This window comes from Diceros bicornis, chromosome 2 (genome assembly GCF_020826845.1).
Source record: "Diceros bicornis minor isolate mBicDic1 chromosome 2, mDicBic1.mat.cur, whole genome shotgun sequence".
Lineage (NCBI taxonomy): Eukaryota > Metazoa > Chordata > Mammalia > Perissodactyla > Rhinocerotidae > Diceros > Diceros bicornis.
The window spans coordinates 81,340,425-81,361,825 of record NC_080741.1 but is presented as its reverse complement, the minus strand read 5'-3'; the positions used below and the strand labels follow the sequence as shown (position 1 = coordinate 81,361,825).

Here is a 21,401-nt window from a genome sequence, read left to right as displayed (position 1 = left end):
GAGGGTCCACTGTGCATTCTCTGGGTTTGGACAGATGTCCTGTATGACGTGTGTTATCATTACAGTGTCACACAGTCTCACTGCCCTAAAAATCCTCTGTGCTCTGCCTGCTCGTTCCTCCAATCCCCTCTGTTTTTGTTTAGTTTTTAATTTTGGAAAAATTTTAGATTTACAGGAAAGTTGCGAAGATAACACAGAGCGTTCCTGTATACCCTTCACCCAGCTTCCTCTGAAGTGAACGTCTTACGTAACTAGTACATTTGTCAAGATGAAGAAGTTGACATTGGTACCTGACTGTTCGCCACTCTCTAGGCTGCCTGGATCTCACCAGTGTTTCCACCAAGGTTCCTTCTCTGTTCCTGGATCCAAGCCGGGACCCCACACTGCAGTTCTTTGTCCTGCCTCCTTGGTCGGTGTGATCTGTGTGAGTTTTCTCATTTGTTGTTGTTTCCACAGTGAGTGTGTGCGTGTGTGCATGTGTGTGTGTGTGTGTGTGGGGACGGTGTAGGTTAATGCCCGTTGAAAACCATCCTGGAGTCCGAGAGCTGCTGCGTTAAAAGGAGTCTGTGTTTCGCTTGGTGTGGGGCGTGTTGCCATGGGCCCCTTCTCTCACCCTCTTGTCTGGGTGTGTGCTCCTGTCTGCTTGGTTGTCTTCCCGTAGTCTCTGAAGAGCTCTTTTCTCAGAAGAGCTCTCTCTATGAGGAGACCACAGAGGCCTCTCCTCTGTCCTTAGCAGAGGGTGAGGTTGGTTTCCGTGCACTTTCAGTGGAGGCGCTGGCCCATCCCTGGGCGGCCTGCCAGCAGCTTGGCGAGTGCCTGTGATGTTTGAGCCATCAAAGATCTTCGTGTTTGGAGAGGCCACTGCGCCCACCTGGCTCTGGGGAGACACTTGGTGACAAGCGGGAAGGTGTGGAGATGTCTATTTTGGTGTGTTTCACACCATTGCTTTTTAACACCAGGCAGTTTTTGCAAGTTTCCTTCTGAATACCCCAGAACATCAGTGTTGCAGAGAGTTTAAGCAAAGGGCAGGGAGGGAAGCAGAGGGTTGCGAGTGCCTGCTCTGTGCTGGCTCCTGTGCTGAGTGCAGCCCCAGGCGCGAGGCTCTGACACTCTGTGCAGGGGGCCCCTTCCTTGGGTCCTTGAGCCACTGTGAGCTCACTAAGGGCAGCACCTTATTCTGCTCTCTTTGAAGTGTGAGTCGGGTTAGAATGCTCATCTGCTTAAGATCCCCCAGTGGCTTGTTGTTGCCCCTCAGAATCAACCTAAGCTCCTTACTGTGGCCTCCACCGCCTCCCCGACCTTAGCACCTCCATCTCTGTGACCTCTGCACCAGCCGTCTCCTTGACCTCAGCACCTGCCATCACCTTGACCTCAGCACCTGCCATCTCCTTGAGTCCCAGGGCTCACACAGCACTGGCCTTTCTGTTCTTGGAGCATGCCCAGCTGCTTCCTACCTCGGGCCCTGCCTAAAACACCAGATCTTCTTATGCTGTTCACGGAGTGGCCGCCGTGAGCGCCGGCTGCAGATCCCCTGGCGGCGCATGTTCTCCTCATGCTTTCTGTGCAGAACCTGCTCTGCACATACCCGCTTGCTCCACTCTCCCCTCAACCCAGGAAGCCGGCCCTCCATCCTCTTCTAAGGCCCGTCTCTCCGTGGGAAGTCATCTCATAGATTTTACTGATCATTTGTCTTAGTGTTCATCTGCCTTTCTCTCCTCTTCACCGTAGTGTCGCTTCCGTGCCCATGGGGACCGTGACTGATTGTCGTTCCAGTTGGTGATCCCCAGCTTTTGTAGACCTATTCGGGGACGGGAGCTAGCGTCTGGGAGCCCGCTGTGTGCCAGCCTGGCTCGGGGGTCAGCAGGAAGAGACGGCGTCTCCTCAGCAGACTCCACGGCGGTGTTCCCGCTGATAGGGAATTATTTCCAGGTCCCTAGGATAGTCTTGTAAGGCCCCTGTCCATTGAGCGCTGAGGTTGGTTCCCAGCGTTCGGACTCTGGCTTGGTTTGCTCAGTGGGGGGTGTGTGGCGGTCCCCACCCTCAGGTTGTCGTGCTCCTGTTAGAGGGGCCTCGCCAGGCCTCATATCTCCTCCGGGTTTGAAGGTGGTGGAGACTGCCCGCCTCGACTCTGTGAGTCTGGGACAGAGCCTGGATGAGGAGCCGCAGCTTCGGCGTCTGGTCCCAGCTGTGCCTCTTGGGGTGGCTCCAGAGAGTAAGTTCTCGTCTTCTCCCTGCAGGTCCTCGACCCGGCCGGAGGTGGCCAGCGTTGAGCTGCTGGGCCCGGACGAGCAGCAGTGCTCCCAGGAGGCGGTGGTGCAGGCCCGCCCGTCCCAGCCCGCCGCCTGACGAGCATCCTCTTCGCAGAGGCCATCAGTAAGGGCTTTGAGCACCGTGTGACCCCCAGCGGGACAAGAGATAGGAAATACCCCCTTGAGACCTCCGGCCACAGGCCTACCCGAGCCCGTGGCAGTGCTTTCTCTGTCTCTTGTTGGGTTGGAGGCCGCCCAGGCGGCGGGTGGGGGCCCCAAGCAAGCAGCACCCTCCCTGGTCCCTCCCTCCAGTGCTGGTTTCCTTCTCCTGGAGGCTGGCTTTCATGTCTAAGTTACTACTTATCACCCAAAACACTCTGTAACCGGTAGCGAATCAAAATGAAGACAGTTGTTGCAATCCTTTCACTTCCCTACATTAGTTTACCATATCGTGGTTGTAAAGTGCTTAGCAAACAGTGAAGAAAATTTCTCATCATGCTTTTCCCCACTAACATGATATGAAAAGTTTTCCGTTTCATCGTGAAATTATTATTATTTGTGTGTGTGAGGACGATTAGCCCTGAGCTAACATCCATCGCCAATCCTCCTCTTTTGGTTGAGGAAGATTGGCCCTGGGCTAACATCCGTGCCCATCTTCCTCTCCTTTATATGTGGGATGCCTGCCACAGCATGGCTTGATAAGTGGTGCATAGGTCTCCGCCCGGGATCCGAACCCACAAACCCCGGGCTGCCAAAGCAGAGCGCGTGAACTTAACCACTATGCCACCAGCCCAGCCGCTATCATCGTGAAATTATTTTTAGTGGCTGAATACTAGCCTTCACAGGAGGTTGTCCTTTAAGCCTTCTGTTATAGGGGCGTTTAGATTGTTTTCAGATGTTTGTTTCAGTGTTCTATGAAAAAATAAATATTTTTATACAGAGAAGAATTTGTTTTTTTTTAGGTTGTGTCATGCCAAGGAAGGGTCCCAGTTCTGCTGGGTCACAGCATATGAATATTTTTCAGGCTTTTGATAAATGGGGCTGCACTGCCGTCTTAACAAAATCCCATTAACAGTGCACAAGTAGTTTTACATGGGGCCTGGAGAGTGGTCAGAATGATTTTGTGTCACATGCTGTTACTTTCACACTAGAGAATCCTCCAGATAATGTATCCATTTATGTATCTTACTTATGGAGCGAGTGAAAGCTCTGGGCGCATGCCCTTTTGTTCTGTAGTGTGGTTGGTAGTCTTGTGTAGAAACTCCAGCGTGAACAAGCTCCGGCTGTAGTTCCTGATCTCGGTGTCGGGACAGGCTTCAGAACAGTGTTACCTGTTTGGATGCTAACTCGTCACACTGGAGCCCTCGTCGTTTAACTCAGTGGTTACACCCTGAAGAAAGCTAGATTTTCCGGGAGGAGTGTTTTGCGCACAGCGGTAAACGCTGCTGCTCACGTCGGAAAAGTACAAGATGGGCAGTGAGCTTGCCTCCAAAGCCCCCGCTTTCTGGAAGTCCGGCTATCCTGCAGAAGGGCCGTGCGTGACCACCTAGGGCGGGGTTTCTAGTGGGGCCCTGGGTCTCTCTCCTCCGTCCTCAGTCCTGTTGGCATTTAAATTGCTTACAGACGTGATGGGCACAGTAACCAAATTATTGGACAGAAGGAAACGTGGGAAGGACATGCTGGGTGAGGGAATCAGTGTCTGAAAAGAACTGGAGTGATTGGATTGGTGGATCTCACTGAGATGAAGGGCACTGAGGTTTGGAAAACGAACTGCGTGGACTGATGTTGGGCTGAGTTCGTGTATCAAAGCCTCAGGCATTGAAGGGACTTGGAGCCCAGCCCGCCCTTGAGCCGTGGCTGCCCAGAAGTATACACACTGGGCTGCGTCAGCAGGGGCTGCAGTCAGAGGCAGGGGAGTGAGCTCCCCGTCCTCCTGGGCTCACATCCACCTCCCCAGGAGCTCCATGGTCATCCTGGAGCCTACATGGGTTGAGGGGTAGGGGGACTCTGACAATTAGAAGCACATCTCGAGGGTCACTTAGGGTCGAGAGGGGTCAGAGACTGTGTCTACTAGAAGAATGTGGGTCTGCTGGCCTACAGAAGGGCAGCCTTGAGGAGGGCCGTTTGCCCTGTGCACATAGTAGCAAGGCTGGTCTGGGGCCCCAGGAGCAGTCTTCCTCTGTTTGTGGACAGACAGTGACCTGAACACCTGCAAAGCCGTCCATATTCAGGGCCTCTTAGAAGCAGTGAGTTCTGCGTTCCAAGAGGTGTTTAAGGAGTCCATCAAACCAGCTCCTCATTTTCATTGTCTTAGGGTTTTGTAAATATGCTTGCACCTGCGTTGTGCAGAATCCTTCAAGAGTCAGTGTATTCATTTCCCAAAAGGGCCTTATTCATTTGGAGAATTTTAAACAAGGGAAGAAGGTAGTGATTCATAAAGCAGTGTCAAGTGACATTGCTTTGTTGAGCACTAGTGTTTTATTATCTTATTATGATGTGTGTCCTCGATGCACTGCTGCCGTAGTCTGAGCACTGGGCATGTCATCTGCAGGAACCACAGCCCAGCTTGGCTGGTCTTCCCCTAGTGAGAGACAAGGAAATGGGCTGTATATGCCCTAAGGGATTCTTGATTCTGATGGCCATGAGAATCACCTGAGGGCCTGTTCAAACACAGGGCGCGGGGCCCACCCCAGATTTTGATTCAGCAGGTCTGGGGTGGGGCCAGTTGTTTGCAGTTCCCAGGTGATGCTTATGGTCCAGGGAGCACGCTTCGAGAACCCTCTGCTCCAGGGCAAATTCTTTTTTTTTTTTGGATGTGAAACCTCATTTTTAATGTTGGCTTTATTCGATTTTATCCTGTGTTCTTACTTTCGCTAGGTGGGCCAAATAAAACAGATGTGTAGACCGTATTCGGCCCTGCAGCTGCCCCCGTGAAGCCCCTCTTTGAGATTGTGGCATGGATCTCACTTTGTCATCTTAGTCGTCCTGACTTTAGGCAAGTTACTTAGCTTTTCTGAGGTTTAGTTTTCCAGGGCAAATTCTTAAGAACTTACTGGAACACGCAAAAGATACCCCAGAACAGGAAATAGGCAAGTCGCCCCCCTTTCAGAATTCTCATCAGAATTCCTGGGAATTCTGAAGATGCTCCAGCTGAAACTCTTCTGGGACGTTGCCCTTGCAGACCCTGAGCTGGGCCAGTGGTGAGCCAGGACAGCCATCTGCGGTTCCCGCATCCTCCACCCTCTCCCGTGCTGGAGGGCTGCAACACAGCCACACTTACAGGCTTGGTGAGTGGGTCATCTGATAGGAAATTCCACACTCCAGAGAGGGCATGTAAAATTGCTCATGCTGTCTTTGGTTTGAATCCCAGCTTGGTCAGCTCTGCTCACCACCAAGGGACTACTAGCAAGCTTCTCATCTTGATTTCCACGATTACCCCATCTCCAAGATGTGGGCATCAGTAGTGCCTGTTTCAAGGGTTGTTGTGGGGGTAAAATGGGGTAATGTGCACATAAAACAGCGGCATAGTCCTGCCACGTCTTGATTTTTCAGTCAGCAGTGGTTATTTATATCAAAAGTACTTGTGGTCTCTATCTGCGGGGTGCGGAAGACTGACATAGAGGTGGAGGGTTTTATAGAATCTATTCTTTCCGGGGAAATTGTTTTTCATCCTGGCCCAGGGTGGGCGCGTTCTTTCTAGAGCATACCACAGCAGGGAGACGCTGATGGATGGTCAGGATAGCAACAGAGAAAATTCTTTGCAAGTTATTGACCCAGCGTCCAAAACTCGGTGGGAGACCATGGACCAGCGGCTTTTTGGAAAGCCCCAGAGGATGCACAGGTCCAGTGAGGCCACCCTGGACCCCTCGATGCGGAGGCAGAGAGCTCACTTCTGCGATGAACAGAAAAGGGTCTTCTGTTGGTATTCTGCCAGCAGTCAGCAATTTGAGTCAGAGGCTGTGGTTAATTTAAAAAAAGAAAAAACAGCTTATGGCAGTCAGGAAAAAACTGATTGCCTCTGAAAATTCATGGCGAGTGTCAGCGTTGTCCACAGGCATGGAGAACAATGCTCAAATTAAAAGTGTTGGAAAAATTTAAGCAAAAGAACCCCAAAATCAAGCAGCTGCACTGACAGCAGGCCCCAGAGATTTGGGGTGGGGTTGACACATTGGCTCCCAGCGTTTCTTGTCTTTGCTGTCTCTCTCTCCTGTTTTGTTCTTATTTGTTTCTGGGTGGCAGGAACTCTCAAAGCCTTCCAACCAGTACGAGCTGCAGCTTGGAACGACATCCGGGGCCCCGAGGGAGCCCCGGGCCGGCCCGTGGCTGTTTTGGCCCAGGACACGACGATGGTCACCGCAGTGCAGCTGGAACAGAGCAACCTGGTCCTCGACCACAGGAGTAGCCTCTTCCCGGGCCAGCGTGCCTGCGCACACGTGTCCTGCACGCAGGAGATCTGCTGTTTGGAAGTCAATTCATTTTTCTCTCTGAAAGCTGGGCGAGGCTAGAAATAGCCCTGCTTTCCCTCGAGGTCTGAAACTCAGAAAGAACGGAAATAGCGACAGGGCTGCGTGGAGTCGCTCACCTCTGCGGGTGACTCACTGAGAGGCTCCCTGGGCTGGGAGGTGGTGGGAGCGGAGCTGCACTCCTCTCTTCCAGAATCTTCTGTGGTGCCTGTGGCCTCATCATCCAAGGGGCCTGGCCCAGGCTGTTGCCACACTGGCACGTGGTTGTCCCTGTCTCAGACTCGTTCGTGTGCCCTGTGTGGTCTCCAGTGTCCCTTGCAGAGATCCCTGTGCTGTTGTGGGGAGCGCAGCGTGGCCTCTGATCCTGGAAGAGGGCTCTGCTCCGCTTGGCCTCAGGCTGGGGCGTTTTCACCCTTCTGTCCTTGTGACGACATGACGATGATCCAGCCTTCTTAGCCGAACTGGAGCCGCCAGCTGCCTTACTTGCTGTCTTCTGTTTTGTTCCTTAGCTAAGAATCCAGGTATCCGCATGCAGGGTGCGTCCAGGTTACCCAACAGCCCCATCTGTGTGGTTGAAGGTACCTGGGTGAGTGCAGGCATCCTGGGTCCTCCTTGGTGCTGCTCAGTGGTGATTACAGGAGCTAAAAAAATAAAATACAAGCAACAGCTCCCCAGAAAGTGCTTCACTCTGGCCAGCACTGCCAGCCTGGAGGCCTGCGCACATTGGCACCTGCGCCCCTCGCCAGGTGCTCCCCCGTCCTTCCCTGTGGGTGCACAGAACAAGCGGAGGGTGGAACGAGGGCAGGTGGGTGGCCGGCTCCGTAGCGAGAGGAATGGGAGGGGGCAGAGTCAGGGAGGGCTTTGTCTCCTGGTTTTTATACTGGGGCTCTGTCCAGACCTGGCTGTGGCTATGGCTGTCTGGAGGTTGGGGACCCAGAGGTCAGCTCAGTTAGGGAGGGGCCCCCAGTGGTCAGCTCAGTTACAGAGGGGCCCTGAGGTGAGGTGACAGGTGGCAGATGTCTCGGTCGGGAGGAAGGGGCTGCATTTGGCCCAGAGGTGGGGGAGGAATCCGCAGCCTTGGAGGACCCCGAGGGGCACAGCCAGGGCCTGGGAGCTGCCGTAATACATGACCCGGAGAGATGTCCGGAACACAGTGTCCCCCCAGGTCACCGAGGCATCGCTTCCTTTGGTCTGAGCTGAATGACACGTTGAGTGTACTGAAGTGGTTCAGGCAAGAGAGCATCTGACTGACGTGCAGCAAACCCCAGGGTCCCCTTGTTTGCTGCTACATGAGACGGCTGCTTGCAGACACCAGGGAGGGTAGCTCTGTGTGTCTCAGGAGCTGCATTCACTCAGAAATGTTTTCCTAGTATCTCTCTATGTGGCCTGTGCTGGGCACTGGAGTTCCAGGGGAAGGAAGATGAGGTCCTTGTGCTTGGTTTTGTGGGGAGAGACCAGTGAAAACAGGCAGTGATGGAACAGTGGGGAAGAGCTAGTAAATGTGATGCAGGAGAAGGGCTTGTGGGAGATGATATTTGAGGCAGATGTTTCTCAGAAGCTGCTCTCGTGGGAAGGTCGTCCTGGCAGAGGGAACGGCTAGGGCAGTGGTGTGGGGCTGAGAAGTCACATGGCGTCACGGGGGTCAGGGAGCAGCTGGCGTGGCATCGTGTGTGGGGACCGAGGGAGAGGCCTGGGAGGGTGGGGCCACTCACCCTGGGAGGGCGCTCAGTGCCAGGCTTCAGAGCGTGGACTCACTGGATTCAGCGTAAACCTGCTGTGGATTCAGGGGAAGGCTCACTGGACCCAGAGAGGAGACCTGCTTATGGGATCAGGTGTAGACTTACCATGGATTCAGTGTAAACCTGCTGTGGGTTTAGGGCGTAGATATGTGGATTCAGGGTATAGACTGGATTCAGAGTAGACCTACTGTGGACAGGGTCAGGTTAGAATGAGCCCTTGAGCAGTCAGTGCAGGGCATGTTCAGGCTTGGTCCTGAGGAGTCGGCGAGATCAGCTCGGGTTCCACGGGCATCTGGTCTTACTATCTTTATCAGCCAGTCATTTTCCATGAGGAGTGCAGGCGAGCAGTTGTGGGGTCCTCCAGGCGAGCAATTGTGGGCCCTCCAGGCGAGCAGTTGTGGGCCCTCCAGGCGAGCAGTTGTGGGCCCTCCAGGCGAGCAGTTGTGGGCCCTCCAGGAGAGCAGTTGTGGGTCCTCCAGGAGAGCAGTTGTGGGCCCTCCAGGAGAGCAGTTGTGGGTCTTCCAGGTGAGCCACTTGCGGGCCCCTCCGGGCGAGCAGTTGCAAATCCCAGTGCTGATGGTGCCTGGTCCCATCCTCTTCTTCATCTGCGTGCCCCTGTGTCCTGAGTGGTCAGGCTCTGCCATTTGCTTGTTTTGTAGTGTTCACAGTCCACCCTGGTGACAGGTGGGTACTTGAGACTGGCCGCCTGTACGAAATTACCATTGAAGTGCTTGACGAGTCTGGCAGCAAGGTCTACCTGTCAGACGTGAGTGCTCGCCTCGGGCCCTGGTGGGGTGGTGAGGTGGGGGGTGTCTGCTGGAGCAGCTGCCCGGTGAGCAGCCCCAAAGCACCAGGGGCCCCCCACAGGCAGGCCGAGTTCAGGTGCTCCCCAGTAGTGCTGCGGTGTCCACGGGAGTCAGTCGTGGGATCCCTGGGGACGTCGTAAGCCTGTGGGTCTGCGCACCGTGGCCCTACTTTCTCTAGGGCAGGGGCAGGGAGAGGAGGCCTCGGGCAGCAGGGTTCAAGGGGGCAGTGATGGTGAGGTAGCGTCTGCCAGGTGTCCTCCTGCTACCTTCTCGTTGGCCTGGGGATGTCACAGCTCTGAGATTCCATCTTTTCCTGCTCTGGGGAGGATTAGGGAGCACTTCCCGAACTCCCTGCAGGACCAGGAGTACCTATAAGTGTCGAGAAGTCCTGCGTGACGAGGCCAGCCTCAGTTGGCTCTCTGGCTCTAGAAAGGAGCGCCAGACGGGCAGATGGAGAGGAGTCTCAGCCATGGTTGGGTCCTTTATCAGAAATTCTCAGGGTCATCAGTTAGGATATCCAGGACCTTCCTCAGGTGTCTGAGGTTTTAGAAGGAGGCGCCATTTCCCCTTCGGCTTCTTAGAAGTCATCACTTGCTCATGTCATTAAACAAAGACTCAGTCAGTCACCTCTCTTTTTGGAAGACGGCTCTAAGGGATTTTGATGTCGTTTTTTTGTATTTGGTGGTGTCCTTGTTGGGACCTCAGGGCCTGAGGAAGCCGACAGTAGGCTTCAAACCCCCCCTGAGCACCACAGAAGTAACTCCTGTAAACAGGAGCACCGGGTCATCGGGTCATGCAGGGAGGGCGGCTTGGGAGGGGCAAAGGCCAGAGTGGTCAGGGCACAGTTCCAGGCCGTCCAGCCCGTCAGCCGGCTTCGAGGTCTCTGAGCCTCAGAGGGCGCCTTGACCTGGCCTGGCTGCTGTTTTCGGGTCATGTTGCTTCTTTCCTGCATTCTGACTTTCCTGAGTTGTCGAGAAGCACCTCCCTCACCCATCCTGCCTTGCCTTCCAGAACATCTGAGTTGAAACCGTGCTTCCTCCTGAGTTTTTTGAGGTGTTCTCTTCTTCCCAGAATGGGTCACGGTATCACGTCGGGACAATAAAGAGGGGCCAAACGGCTGTGAAGGTGGCCCTCGCCTCCCTGGTGGACCAGGCAAGTGGGCGCCTCCCTCGTCCACCCCTGGGCCCTTTGTGGGCAGAAACGCTGACCCAGGCTGGACGTGAGCCCTTGGGGAGTCGGGGGCCCTCGGCTCAGCCTCTGTGCTGCTCTTATGGTGCCGTGGGGGTCCCTCCCTCTGTGGGCTCACAGAGGGTGTCTGGGGACAGGGACTTTGGGTTTTCCCTGTCCGCACACTGAGGCCCCCTCTTCCTCTGCCCTTTGCTGGCCCCTGTAAAAGTGAGCCTGCCTCTCTGGGACCAGGGCTAGGAACCCTCGCTGAGGAACAGAGTTGGGCCCGTGTGTGCAGCTGGGCACCAGCCAGGAGCCACGAGGATCCTTTGGCTGCTTTGGCTGCTCGGTCTTCAAAGTCTTTTCATGTTCCCCCCGTGTTTAAAAGGTCGATCAGTTTTATGTGGGAGCACTTTTTCACCAATTGGAAAATTGGCATGTGTGTCCCCGTCTTTCTACCCTGCACAAAATCTGTGAGAGGCAGCAGGATGTGGCAGAAGGAAAAGGCCTGTGAACCAGGCAGCGATTCCTGCCACCGTCCACCACGTCAGCTCTGGGTTCTTTGGGCAAGTTGCTTAGTGCTCCGTGCCTCAGTTTCCCCATCCGAAAGTGGGTTTGACCACATCCATTCTGTCAGGGGTGCCGTGAGGATGAAGTCAAGCAGCGTTTACTTGAGTGGCTGTTACAGAGCCATGGAAAGTTGTCTCCAGGGGCCGGCCCAGTGGCGCAAGCGGGTAAGTGCACTCGTTGTGCTGCAGCAGCCTGGGGTTCGCCGGTTCAGATCCCGGGCGCGCACCGATGCACCACTTGGCAAGCCATGCTGTGGCGGCGTCCCATGTAAAGTGGAGGAAGATGGGCACGGATGTTAGCCCACGGCCAGTCTTCCTCAGCAAAAAGAGGAGGATTGGCAGATGTTAACCCAGGGCTGATCTTCCTCACAAAAAAAAAAAAAAAGGAAGCCATCTCCATGGAGACGGGGAAGGCTGCAGGGCATCTGGTGTCTTCCTTCCTCCTCCCCCACAATCACAAAGTCTACCTTTGTGACCCAATCCCCAGGAAGGGGCGGGGGTCTGCCTGACTGGGAAAACAGCTGAAGACCTGGTTGTCATGGTAACATGCAGTGCTCTCACCCCCTTGTAGGGTGGAGGGGTCCACACATTACAGGTGTGTGTGCGGAACCAGCAAGAGGTGGAAATTCACATCCCCATCACCCTCTATCCCAGCATCTTGACATTTCCGTGGCAACCAAAGACGGGTGCAATAAAGGTAACTGGGAGACCCCTTGTCTGGGTGCGTTCCTTTGGGTGTTTCCTTGGGATTGGGGCTTTTGGTCCATTCTCTTCCTTTTAATATTACCTTCTAGTAGTCGGAGAGAATTTAAAGCGAGAGTCTATGCTTTCTGTATTTTCTGAACTTTCTATCACAGCAGTGTATTTTGGTAATCAGAAAAAAACCCTGAAAAACAAAAAAGAAAGCACAATAAAAATTTAAAAATTTGCAACACAGATTTAACTTCCACATGGATTCTTTTTTGTGAATGAATATTGTTTTTAGAAAGCAGTGTAAATGTACTTAGAGAAAAATGTGAAGTTGAGAGGAAGATGTCCCCAGCCCTGTCACATACCAGGTGCTCTTGGTCTTTGATGCTCACGTGCCCACCTGGCGTCAGTCGGCAGGGACTGAGTCCCATTGGGACTCGAGCCCTGTGGCCACACAGGCCCCGTCGGTCCCTGCTGTCTCGCTGGCAGTGATGGCAGGTGTCCTGTGTGTGCACTGAGACCCGCTGCCCAGTCACTCAGGTGTGTCACCTTCCTGGCCCCTCTCGGGTCCTGGGGTGGTGGCCCCTGCCCTGGGAAGCTGCTGGATGGTCATTTACTTCATGGCAGAGGACTGGGAGAAGGCAGGCGTGTGTCCCGGGAGGGAGCATGGTGTCTGCGCGGGGAAGCAGCGTCCTGCACCTGGCTCCACGGCAAGGACCTTCCACGCCAGCCTGAGCTCTGAGAGGTGCCCCTGGGTGGTGGGGCCACATTCTGGGCGTGTGCATACATGTGTGTGTCAGCCACAATGTCCCCAGAACATGAGGACCAGAAACAAGCCAAGGCGGAGAGAGCGAGGGGAGAGGCATCCTCCAGCCACATGTTGGCCGATGCTCCGTTTTTCCCTGCGGTGAGGGGATGCTGACCTTGAATGTGAGAGAGAGTGTGAGGGTGTGTGTGTGTGTGAGAGAAACAGAGAGAGAGAAGTAGGGTGGTGGGCTGATCCGATGATGCTTTTCCTCCCCAGGCCCACGGCGAGGGTGGGAACGTCAGCTGGTCTTCCTCAAGCTACGTGGTTGCCATGGTCACCGTCAAGGGCGTGATGACCGGGCAGTGATGCTGGACTCAGTGTGATCCAGCCTCGTGACGTGCAGAACCCGCTACATTTTGGGGAGATGAAGGTGAGACCTGGGGCCAGGACAGCCCGGGTGAGGCTCGCATGGTGGTCTCTATCCGCCCCTCTTAACTGGCCCTCAGGCGTCATTCAGCAACACCCTTTAGCCGTTTGTCTTGTGCTTGGTGTTTGTGCTGGCGTTTGCGGACGAGGGGCTGGGTGTCTGGCCCCAGCCCGGCCCCTGAGGAGCTCACGGCCACGTCAGGAGATGGACGTGACATCCCACACCAGGCAGGGGCTGGGGCCACCGAGTGCTGGGTTGTCAATTCACGGTGAAAGGGAAGCCCCCAGACTCCAGGAACCCCGGCCCCGACTCCTTTCCTCCGACTCCTGTTCAGATGCCACGTCAGGAGTTCCCTGCCCGGGCCTCACACCTGCCTTTTGACCCTCAGTGATGTGGGACCAGCTCCCTTAGCAGAGGCCGCAGGTGGGAGTGGTCACCTGCTGCTGAGCCTCTGCAGCCCCGCCTGGGGGCCTCCTGACCCTGACCTCACCCATCTATGACTTCATTCAGGGCAGAGATGGAAGCTCTGTAAAATGGGGCTGAAAGTTAATAATAATGACAGTTGATAATAGCAAGGGCCATCTAGTGAGCCTGTGCTAGACGCGTGCTGTGCTCAGGCCTCGTTCACGCTTCCTTGAATCTCTACGGTGACCCCATGAGGCAGGGGTTCTCGTTACACCCATTTCACAGGATGGGGAGACTGAGCCTTGTAGAGGTTAGCCTGCTTAAAGTCACACAGCTAGCAAGTGACGGCTTTCTTCTAGTTGCGGGACAGAGAAGCAAATGCACAGACGAGCACAGAGAGAGTGACGGCAGGTGGTGAGAAGGGTGGTCGAGCCGGGAAAGGAGGCAACAAGTGGTGGGGGGTCCTGCCTTAGAGGGGGGTCAGAGAAGGCCTCTGAGGAGGTGGCGTTTGAGCAGAGGCCTGGGTGGAGCACAGAAGCAGGCCAACGACTGTCTTGAGGAGGGGCAGTCCGGGGAGGAGAAGCCGAGGCCTGGAGTGTATGCAGCGGTCCCCGTGCAGGAAAGGGCCCTTGCGATGGTTTGAAAACCTGGACGTGTAGCAGGGGAGAGGCAGGTGGGCTGCAGTGAGGGCCCCAGGCCCCTTGGAGGTGTGTGTGTGTGTGTGTACACACCTGTGCACATGGTGCAGGGCGGGATGCCTGCAGAGTTGATAACCAAGAGCAAAGTCAGAAAAGCGTTCACATTGCAAACACAAAGGCAAAAGACAGAATCTTTGTTTGAAAAGTGATGCCCTTTCTTTGCTAAGGGTTTAGTGTGAGTACTCAGCCAAGAGAACCTGAGCCCCATAGGCCTCAGCGGCTCGTGACCTTGCCCCCCATCCTTGAGGATGAGTGCCTCTTAAAGCTGCCCTTCAGGTGAGATTCTGTCTCCGGATTGAGGTGGCAGCCAGCTGGGGCACTGCTCCGGGGCCAGGACTGCGGGTGACAGCTGAGTGGTTATCAGTCTGTACATGCAGGGACTTGAGGCTGTTGACAGTTGGGGATTAGCATCCAGCCTCCGTGGTCGAGGGTGTGGAGGGAGCCCAGGGAAGGCCTGAGGCCTGATGAGTGGGTCAGGGTAGACCTCAGTGCCGGTGACAGGCTGGGTGACAGGCTGGCGTACTGCAGTGGAAGTCACGCCCGTTGGGCTGAAATGGAAGGAGCAGGAGGCGGCTGGCACTCGCTGGGCGTGGGGAAGCTTTGGCTCAGTCCAGGCTCACAACATCCCGGCGAGACATTCCGGTCTCTCCCTGCAGAGGGCCTGAGACTGGACGCTTTGCCCGGAGCAGCGTGAACACTCAGGGCTCTCAGGATTCCCGGTGAATGGGGTTTGGGAGAGCAGGGCCTGGAAGTCACTGTCACGTGCTCTGTGTGTTCTGGGGCTATACTGCCAAGGGCTCACCTGTTGTGTGTTAATAGTAACCTCCACGTGCCTAGCACGCTGGCCGTTTGGAGTCAGACGTGGCGCCTGCCCCTGTGGACTCCAGGCTGATGCAGGCGTGGCGCCTGCATGCACTCTTACGGTGCCCACAGCAGACACTGCTAATCGATCCTGGCACCCTTGGTGCTGAGGGCTGCTCCGCCCTCCGGAGCCAGCTCCACAGGTCCCCACCCCGGCAGCCGTTACCAGGCGATCAGAGTAGGAGCTGCTGCGGCTCTTGGTCTATGCGATGTTGGGAATCACGAGGGGTTAAGGAACCCTTTAGTCTGAGAACGGGGGACTCATGCAGGCTTGCTCACTGCAGCGCTGAGGTGATCAGTCTGTCAGACAGATTCATGTTTCCATTTCTTCTCGGTTTTAGGGTTTGCTTTTTAATTTAAGTTTTTGTGTATGTGAGTTATGTGGTTCCAAAGTTCAACTTGTATTAAAAGTATACTCAGAAGTCTGGCTTCCTGCCCTTTCCCCTCTAACCTCCTTCCCCGTCCTTGGCAGTAACTGTTTTGATTAGTTTCTGGTTTGTCTTTTCAATGTGTTTTTTTTTTTTTTTTTTTTTTGCAAAAATGAGCAAGAAGGATGATATGTTCTTATGCCCTGCCTGTTCCTCTCTTCCTCAAGAGGTAGTGTGCTCTATATCCTGTTCCGCACCTTGCTCTTTACTTGGTAAGTAAAGAACCTGGAAATCTCTCCATACCTGCACAGAAGGATCTTTGATATTCCGTTGTATGGATATACCACAGTTTACTTAACCAGTCCCCTGTTGATGGGACTGTGGGCTGTTTCCAAGCTTTTGCTCTTAAAAGTAACACTGCAGTGCATAGCTTTGTCCTGTGTTTCATATGTTCGTGGAGGGGTATCTTCAGAGTCCATTCCTGGAAGGAGTATTGCTTGGACAATGGATAAATATGTAATTTTAGTGGATATTACCAAGTTCCCCTTCATTGAGGTTACACCATTTTTCAGTCTCACAGCAGATAGAAGAGAACGCATTTCTCAGTAATACTGTGTTGTATATTTGGAAGTTGCTGAGAGGGAAGAACTGAAAAGTTCTTGTCACAAGAAAAACAAATCTGTAGCTGTGTGAGGTGGTGGATGTTGACTAGACTTACTGTGGTGATCTTTAGCAATACGCACAAATATTGAATCACTGTGTTGTACACCTGAAACTAGTACAATGTTATATGTCAGTCATATCTCAATAAGAAATAAATAAATTGATTAAGAAAGTACACATTTTTCTACAGACTCACTAGGAGTGTGTGTGCTCAGACCTTTGGATTTTTGCTAATCAGATGGCTGAGAAATAATATCAGTGTAGTTGTAATTTCTTCTGTCTTCCTTTTTGAGCATTTTTATTTTTTCTGTATGGTGGTCATTTCTCATTTGGTTGAGATCGTGCTGCGGATACAGAGGGAAACGGACACCCACCCTCCTGCCCCTTAACGAGCCCGTAGGCCCGTCAGGGAGACAGGCACCAAGACAAGTCGTGTCCTTGCAGTACGAGTATGTACTAGGAAGCGGGGACCAGAGAAGGAGTCGCCCGTCCTGCAGGACGGGGGGCAGGTTGGGTGTCACCGGTGAGGGAGGACTCGGAGGCTTCTTGGGGAAAGGGGGGGTGGGGACAGGGCAGCAGAGCAGCCTCCTGGGTGAGGGCCTGGACAGGAGAGAGTGGCGCTGGAGGAGGTGCCGCTGTCTGCAGGTGGGACTGGGGAGAGATCAGCTGGCGGGGGGCAGATTGGGAGAGCCACAGCCCCAGGGTGGAATGCCGGCTGAGCCTTTCCTCTGAGGGCGGCAGCACCACGGAATAGTTGAATGCGGGGCCACGGTCAGATCTCGGTTTTAGGAAGGGCATCTGGCAGCTCGTGGAGGGTGAAGTGGAGGGCCTGAGGGGGAAGCAGGTTGACAAGTCAGGACTTGGTGGTAAGCTCAGAGGACCCTCAGGAGCAGGAGGTCAGCCAAGCCCAGGAGGGAGCCAGGGAGCCAGGCTGCAGGACCCCTCAGAGGGACCCCTTTCTTTGCCCTCCACTGTGTCTGTGGAGGGGAGGTATCCTCTTACAGAGCAAATCACATCTCCCTGGAGGTGCCGTGTCCCCCCCGCCCCAACTGCTGGGTGGGAATGACGCCCTTTCCGCAGACCCTAAGCACTGCTCTGGTGCACCAGGGGAGGCCCTGGGACCCTCAGCACAGCGGTCACCCTGGGCTGAGAGAGCTCTCTGTAAAAAGTGATTTTAATTCATCCTTTATTTATTGGGCACTTTCAGGACTGAAGATTCACTTCTTCATTCGACAACTGATGATCGAGCCCCTGCTTGTGAGCCAGGCCCTGTTCTAGGGCCTGGGACACATGGGCAGAAAGGCTCGCCCCGGAGCTTGTGCAACCGCAGAGAGTGCGGGAGACACGGGGCGTAAACAGTGAGGGAGGAGGGCCCGGCAGTTACGGCCACCAGGACACCTGTCTGTGCAGCCATGGGTCATCTGGCGTAGTTCTTTTTAGGATTGTTTTATGCTTTTTAAAACAACATGGTTGTGGGGGCCAGCCCCATGGCCGAGTGGTTAAAGTTCCGCGGGCTCCACTTCGGCAGCCCAGGTGTGCGGATTTGGATCCCGGGCGTGGACCTACACCACTCGTCAGCCATGCTGTGGAAGTGTCCCACATACGAAGTGGAGAAGGATTGGCAGGGATGTTAGCTCAGGGACAATCTTCCTCAGCAAACAAACAAGGTTGTGATCAAACTCTACAGTCAATTTTGTACCCAGCTCTTTGTAAATCATGCTTTAGGAACCCGCGTCAGGTCCCTACGGATGCACCGCGTTTCCCTGACCAGCCCGTGGGGCGGATGTCAGGTTGTTGACAGTGATTTGCTGTAACAAGTAGTAGTGTGATGAAGGGCGTTCTGTGCACGGACGCGTTTCTCTCCTTCCTAATCGGATCGTCAGGCCCACTTCCAGGTGGGGAGTCCTGGGTTCAGGGGCTGCAGGTCTTCTCAGGGCTTGCTCCAGACTGTCCTACAAGAGGCAGATCAGCTTACACACACACCCCAGCAGTGTGTCAGAGAGCAGGGGCACAGTTCTTCCCAGAGCACTCGCACACTATAGATCTTGACAACAGCTCGGGGGGTTGCAGGTGGGCAGACAGAGTTCCCAAGGAGTGCGGGGCTTGTCTGTCCTCCGAGGGGCTGCTCCCCAGTGGGCGAGGCTCTGGCACAGGTCTCCCAGAGGAACGCTGACTCCTTTTTCTCCCACAGGCTGTGGGCCCCTCCTCTGTCACCTTGGTTACCCTGGGATCCTCAAACAAGATGCTGTTCGAAGGAGTTCTAGGACCCTGGGTCCTCGAGCCTTCCAAGTTCTTCCGGAACGTCACCTCTGAGGACATGGACAGCATCAGTCTGGCTCTCTTTGGGCCCTCTGCCTCCCGGAATTACCAGCAACTCTGGATCCTTGTGACCTGCCAGGCCTTGGGCGAGCAGGTAAGAGGGTGGCCACCCCTAGCTCCACCTTGGCCGGAGGGACGGGTGGAAAGTCTCCTGCCCCGAGTACCCTGCTGTGCCCGCAGCACCGTTTTATGTAATCTTCAGAGTAACCCTGAGAGGTGGCTGCTGCTGTTGTGCCCGCCTCACAGACAGGCAGACAGGCTCGGCGAGGTGGGATGGCTGCGTACCGCAGGCTGACAGGGCGTGGCAGTTGGGACCCCCATACACGCTGCTTCGGTAGAGGTCGCCAGTCCTGGCTCCGTTCCACTCCGGGTGCCCTCTTCTCTCTCCAGGCTTCTGCATGCCCCACTACCAGGTCGGGGGTGGGACGGGGTCAGGGTCACAGAGTCAGCTGCCTCCAGGGTCAGGCGAGTGTCCTAAGTGAGGGAGACCCCAGGCCAGGTTGGGCAGATGTTTTGGTGTTTCAGGATAAGCTGGGAATCCCCATATTGTTTTCTGTGAAGTCTCTTGATTTTTGGTTTTTTCAATGCTGACAACCAAAAAAATTAGAAGACTGAGTGGACCGAACAAAACGTGTCTATGACCTGGATTCCCGCAGGGCCGGAGTCCGCTGCTGAGTGGCGGCTTGCCTTCAGGTCCCCATGCCCGGCTCTCCCGAGGCTCGGGGCTGAGCACTCCTGTCACCTGTGGCAGGGATACAGCCCTCCGCCCCAGGGTGCCCCGGGGCGGGGAAACAAAATGCCAGGTGGGAGGACAGCGGGAGTCAAGAGAGATGGAGAGCACCGTTCCTTTGGGGAAGTGGAGAGTATCGTTGTGTGTGCAATAGCGCAGAGGACGTCAAGTAATCTTGAAATGCGCACGCCTGCCACCCAGGGCGCCCTTTGGAAGCTGGCCACACCAAGATTGTCTCGACGTGAGCAGAGAAGATGCACAGTGACCGGCCCACTGCCCACTGGCTTTGTTTTGTTGAAAACAATTAAAGAGTAAGAACAATAAATATATAATAGTAAATAATACCATGATGAGAATAAACGTAGGAATTCAGTTAGAGACGTTTCTTCCCCCTGGCTTGTCTCGGTCGTCTGTGTCCCTCCATGGGCTGGAGGAGCCGGACCCCCACCAGGGTCCCCTCCAGGGTGCCTCGCTTCCCCAGGGTGTCGGGTGGATGCAGAGAGCCTGCAGGTCAGCAAGGAGACTGCCCTTTCTCCTACCTCGTGGTCAGGAAGGGTGGGGGGCTCCTGGACTGGACCCTTCCATCCTACAGAAAGTGGGTGTCATTGAGGGGGCTGGGGGCACTCCCTCAGGACGGGCCATGAGCCACGGTGCTCATAAAACGAGGGGCTGGACTTGCTTTCTGAGGTCCCAGCTCTACAAACAAACGTCAGTTTCCCTCTTGCTTCTCGTACCTTTAATTTCCGTCTCTGCAGCAGCCAGCTGAGCTGCTCTCAGAGAGCCGGGTGAGTGGGGGCCGGTCCCCCAGCCATGGCTCCAGCACGTCATCGCAGGCCTCGCCCTCCGTGGTCCCTTCCCGGGCCCCTCCCCACGGGTCTCAGGCCATCGGCACACACTCTCCCATCCCTGCGCCTCATCATGCGGCATGTTTCCAAGTCAGTGTGAGTTCCTCATTTAAAAACCCACGGGTTTGGGGCCGGCCTGGTGGCGCAGCAGTTAAGTGCACGAGCTCCGCTTCAGCGGCCCGGGGTTCGCAGGTTCTGATCCCGGGCGTGCACCGACGTACTGCTTGTTAAGCCGTGCTGGGGCGGCGTCCCGTATAAAAGTAGAGGAAGGTGGGCACGGATGTTAGCCCAGGGCCAATCTTCCCCAAGGAAAAAAGGGGAGGATTGGCATCAGATGTTAGCTCAGGGCTAGTCCTCCTCACACACAAAAAAAACCAACAACTCACAGGCTTGTGAATTTGCTGATGTAACCGTGGGGTTTCCATAGGTCCCGGGATGCCACAGGGCATCACCTGATCCACCTCTTCCCTGGGCCAAGGAGCAGGCGGTGGTTCTGGCTGATGTTTTTAGAGGGTACCAGGGGCTCCCCTTGGAAGGTCTCTTGTGTGTTGAGAGAGCCCTCTCCTGTGTGTATGTCACAGGACGTCCGTAACCCCCTTGTGATGCAGAGATCATCATCATTCCCTTTCTACAGAAGAGCAGACTGAGTCCCAGGGAGCTGGGTGGCGAGGCTCAGCTCCTGGTGGAGCAGGGCCTCAAACTCGGGGCGTCTGACTGCTCCTTCTGTTCTGCCAGGTCATCACCCTCTTGGTGGCAAACAAGCCCAGCATCACCAACCCCTTCCCCGCGCTGGAGCCCTCCGTGGTGAAGTTCGCCTGTGCCCCGCCCTCCAGGCTCACCCTCACGCCCGTCTTCGCCAGCCCCCAGCTGGACCTGTCGTGCCCGCTGCTGCAGCAGAACAAGCAGGTGGGGAGCAGGGGGCTCTCAGGGAAGGCGGTGGGAGTGTGATGACGACGACCTCTCTCTGCTGTGCCACCTTGATATGCACCCTCGGCCAGCCCTGCACGTGGGGCCCCAAGACCCCCCATGGAGAGGCGAGGAGACTCGCCAGAGTCACAGCTGCTGGTGGCAGCACCAGGGGAAAGCAGAGCCTCCCCGACCCCGGACTCGGCTGCCCGTCTCTGCGTGGCACTTGGCAGTTTGTAAACATCTCGTCGTTTTCTTCTGTGGCTCGAGGATGATGAGATGGGGACTCGTTGTCTGTGGACTGTGTGTGGTCAGAGCAGGTGCTGCTGAGGAGAGGCGACCGCTGCAGCATCCTCCACGGCTGTGTTTCAAACATAAATGTGGGGAGAGGAGAAAGGTCACTTGGGGGTTATTCTGACAGCAGGATGCAGGTGGAACCCACAGGTCTGGTGCCCTGGGCTGGCGGCCAGTCCAGCCCTCCGCCCCTCAGACACTCGGAGACCAGACGACTGAACGTGGAGGATTTGGAAGCCCTCCTGTGCAGGGTCGGGGTTATGAACACACTTCCAGCCGGCCCAGCCCCTTCTCAGAGCGGGAGATGGGAACTTTTCAGTCCTTCTCCATCATGTGTTGCTGAGCACTGCCTCTGTGCCGGGCACAGCTCTAGCTTCAGGAACACAGCACTCAGGACAGGTGATGAGGTGACGGGAGATCAGGAGGCCCACAAATAGACAAGGTGTGTCAGAGT

General features: G+C 55.3%; 1 protein-coding gene across 6 annotated transcripts in view; it reads left to right on the top strand.

Annotated features, from left to right (window-relative positions):
* Positions 1-21,401, top strand: part of LOC131419049 (nuclear pore membrane glycoprotein 210-like) — a 68,883-nt gene that overhangs the window by 29,889 nt on the left and 17,593 nt on the right. For 4 of the 6 annotated variants that reach the window (XR_009223134.1, XR_009223133.1, XM_058563766.1 and 1 more), the window contains exons 1-3: positions 12,793-12,861; positions 18,045-18,266; positions 20,483-20,653. Coding sequence is in view for 4 of the 6 variants with exons in the window: in XM_058563766.1 (XP_058419749.1) it covers positions 12,856-12,861; positions 18,045-18,266; positions 20,483-20,653 (399 nt within the window). In the remaining 2 variants the exon portion in view is untranslated. Of the gene's footprint in view, positions 1-12,792; positions 12,862-18,044; positions 18,267-20,482; positions 20,654-21,401 lie in introns of those variants that run through there. The other 2 variants (XM_058563756.1, XM_058563746.1) reach the window with 1 other exon arrangement.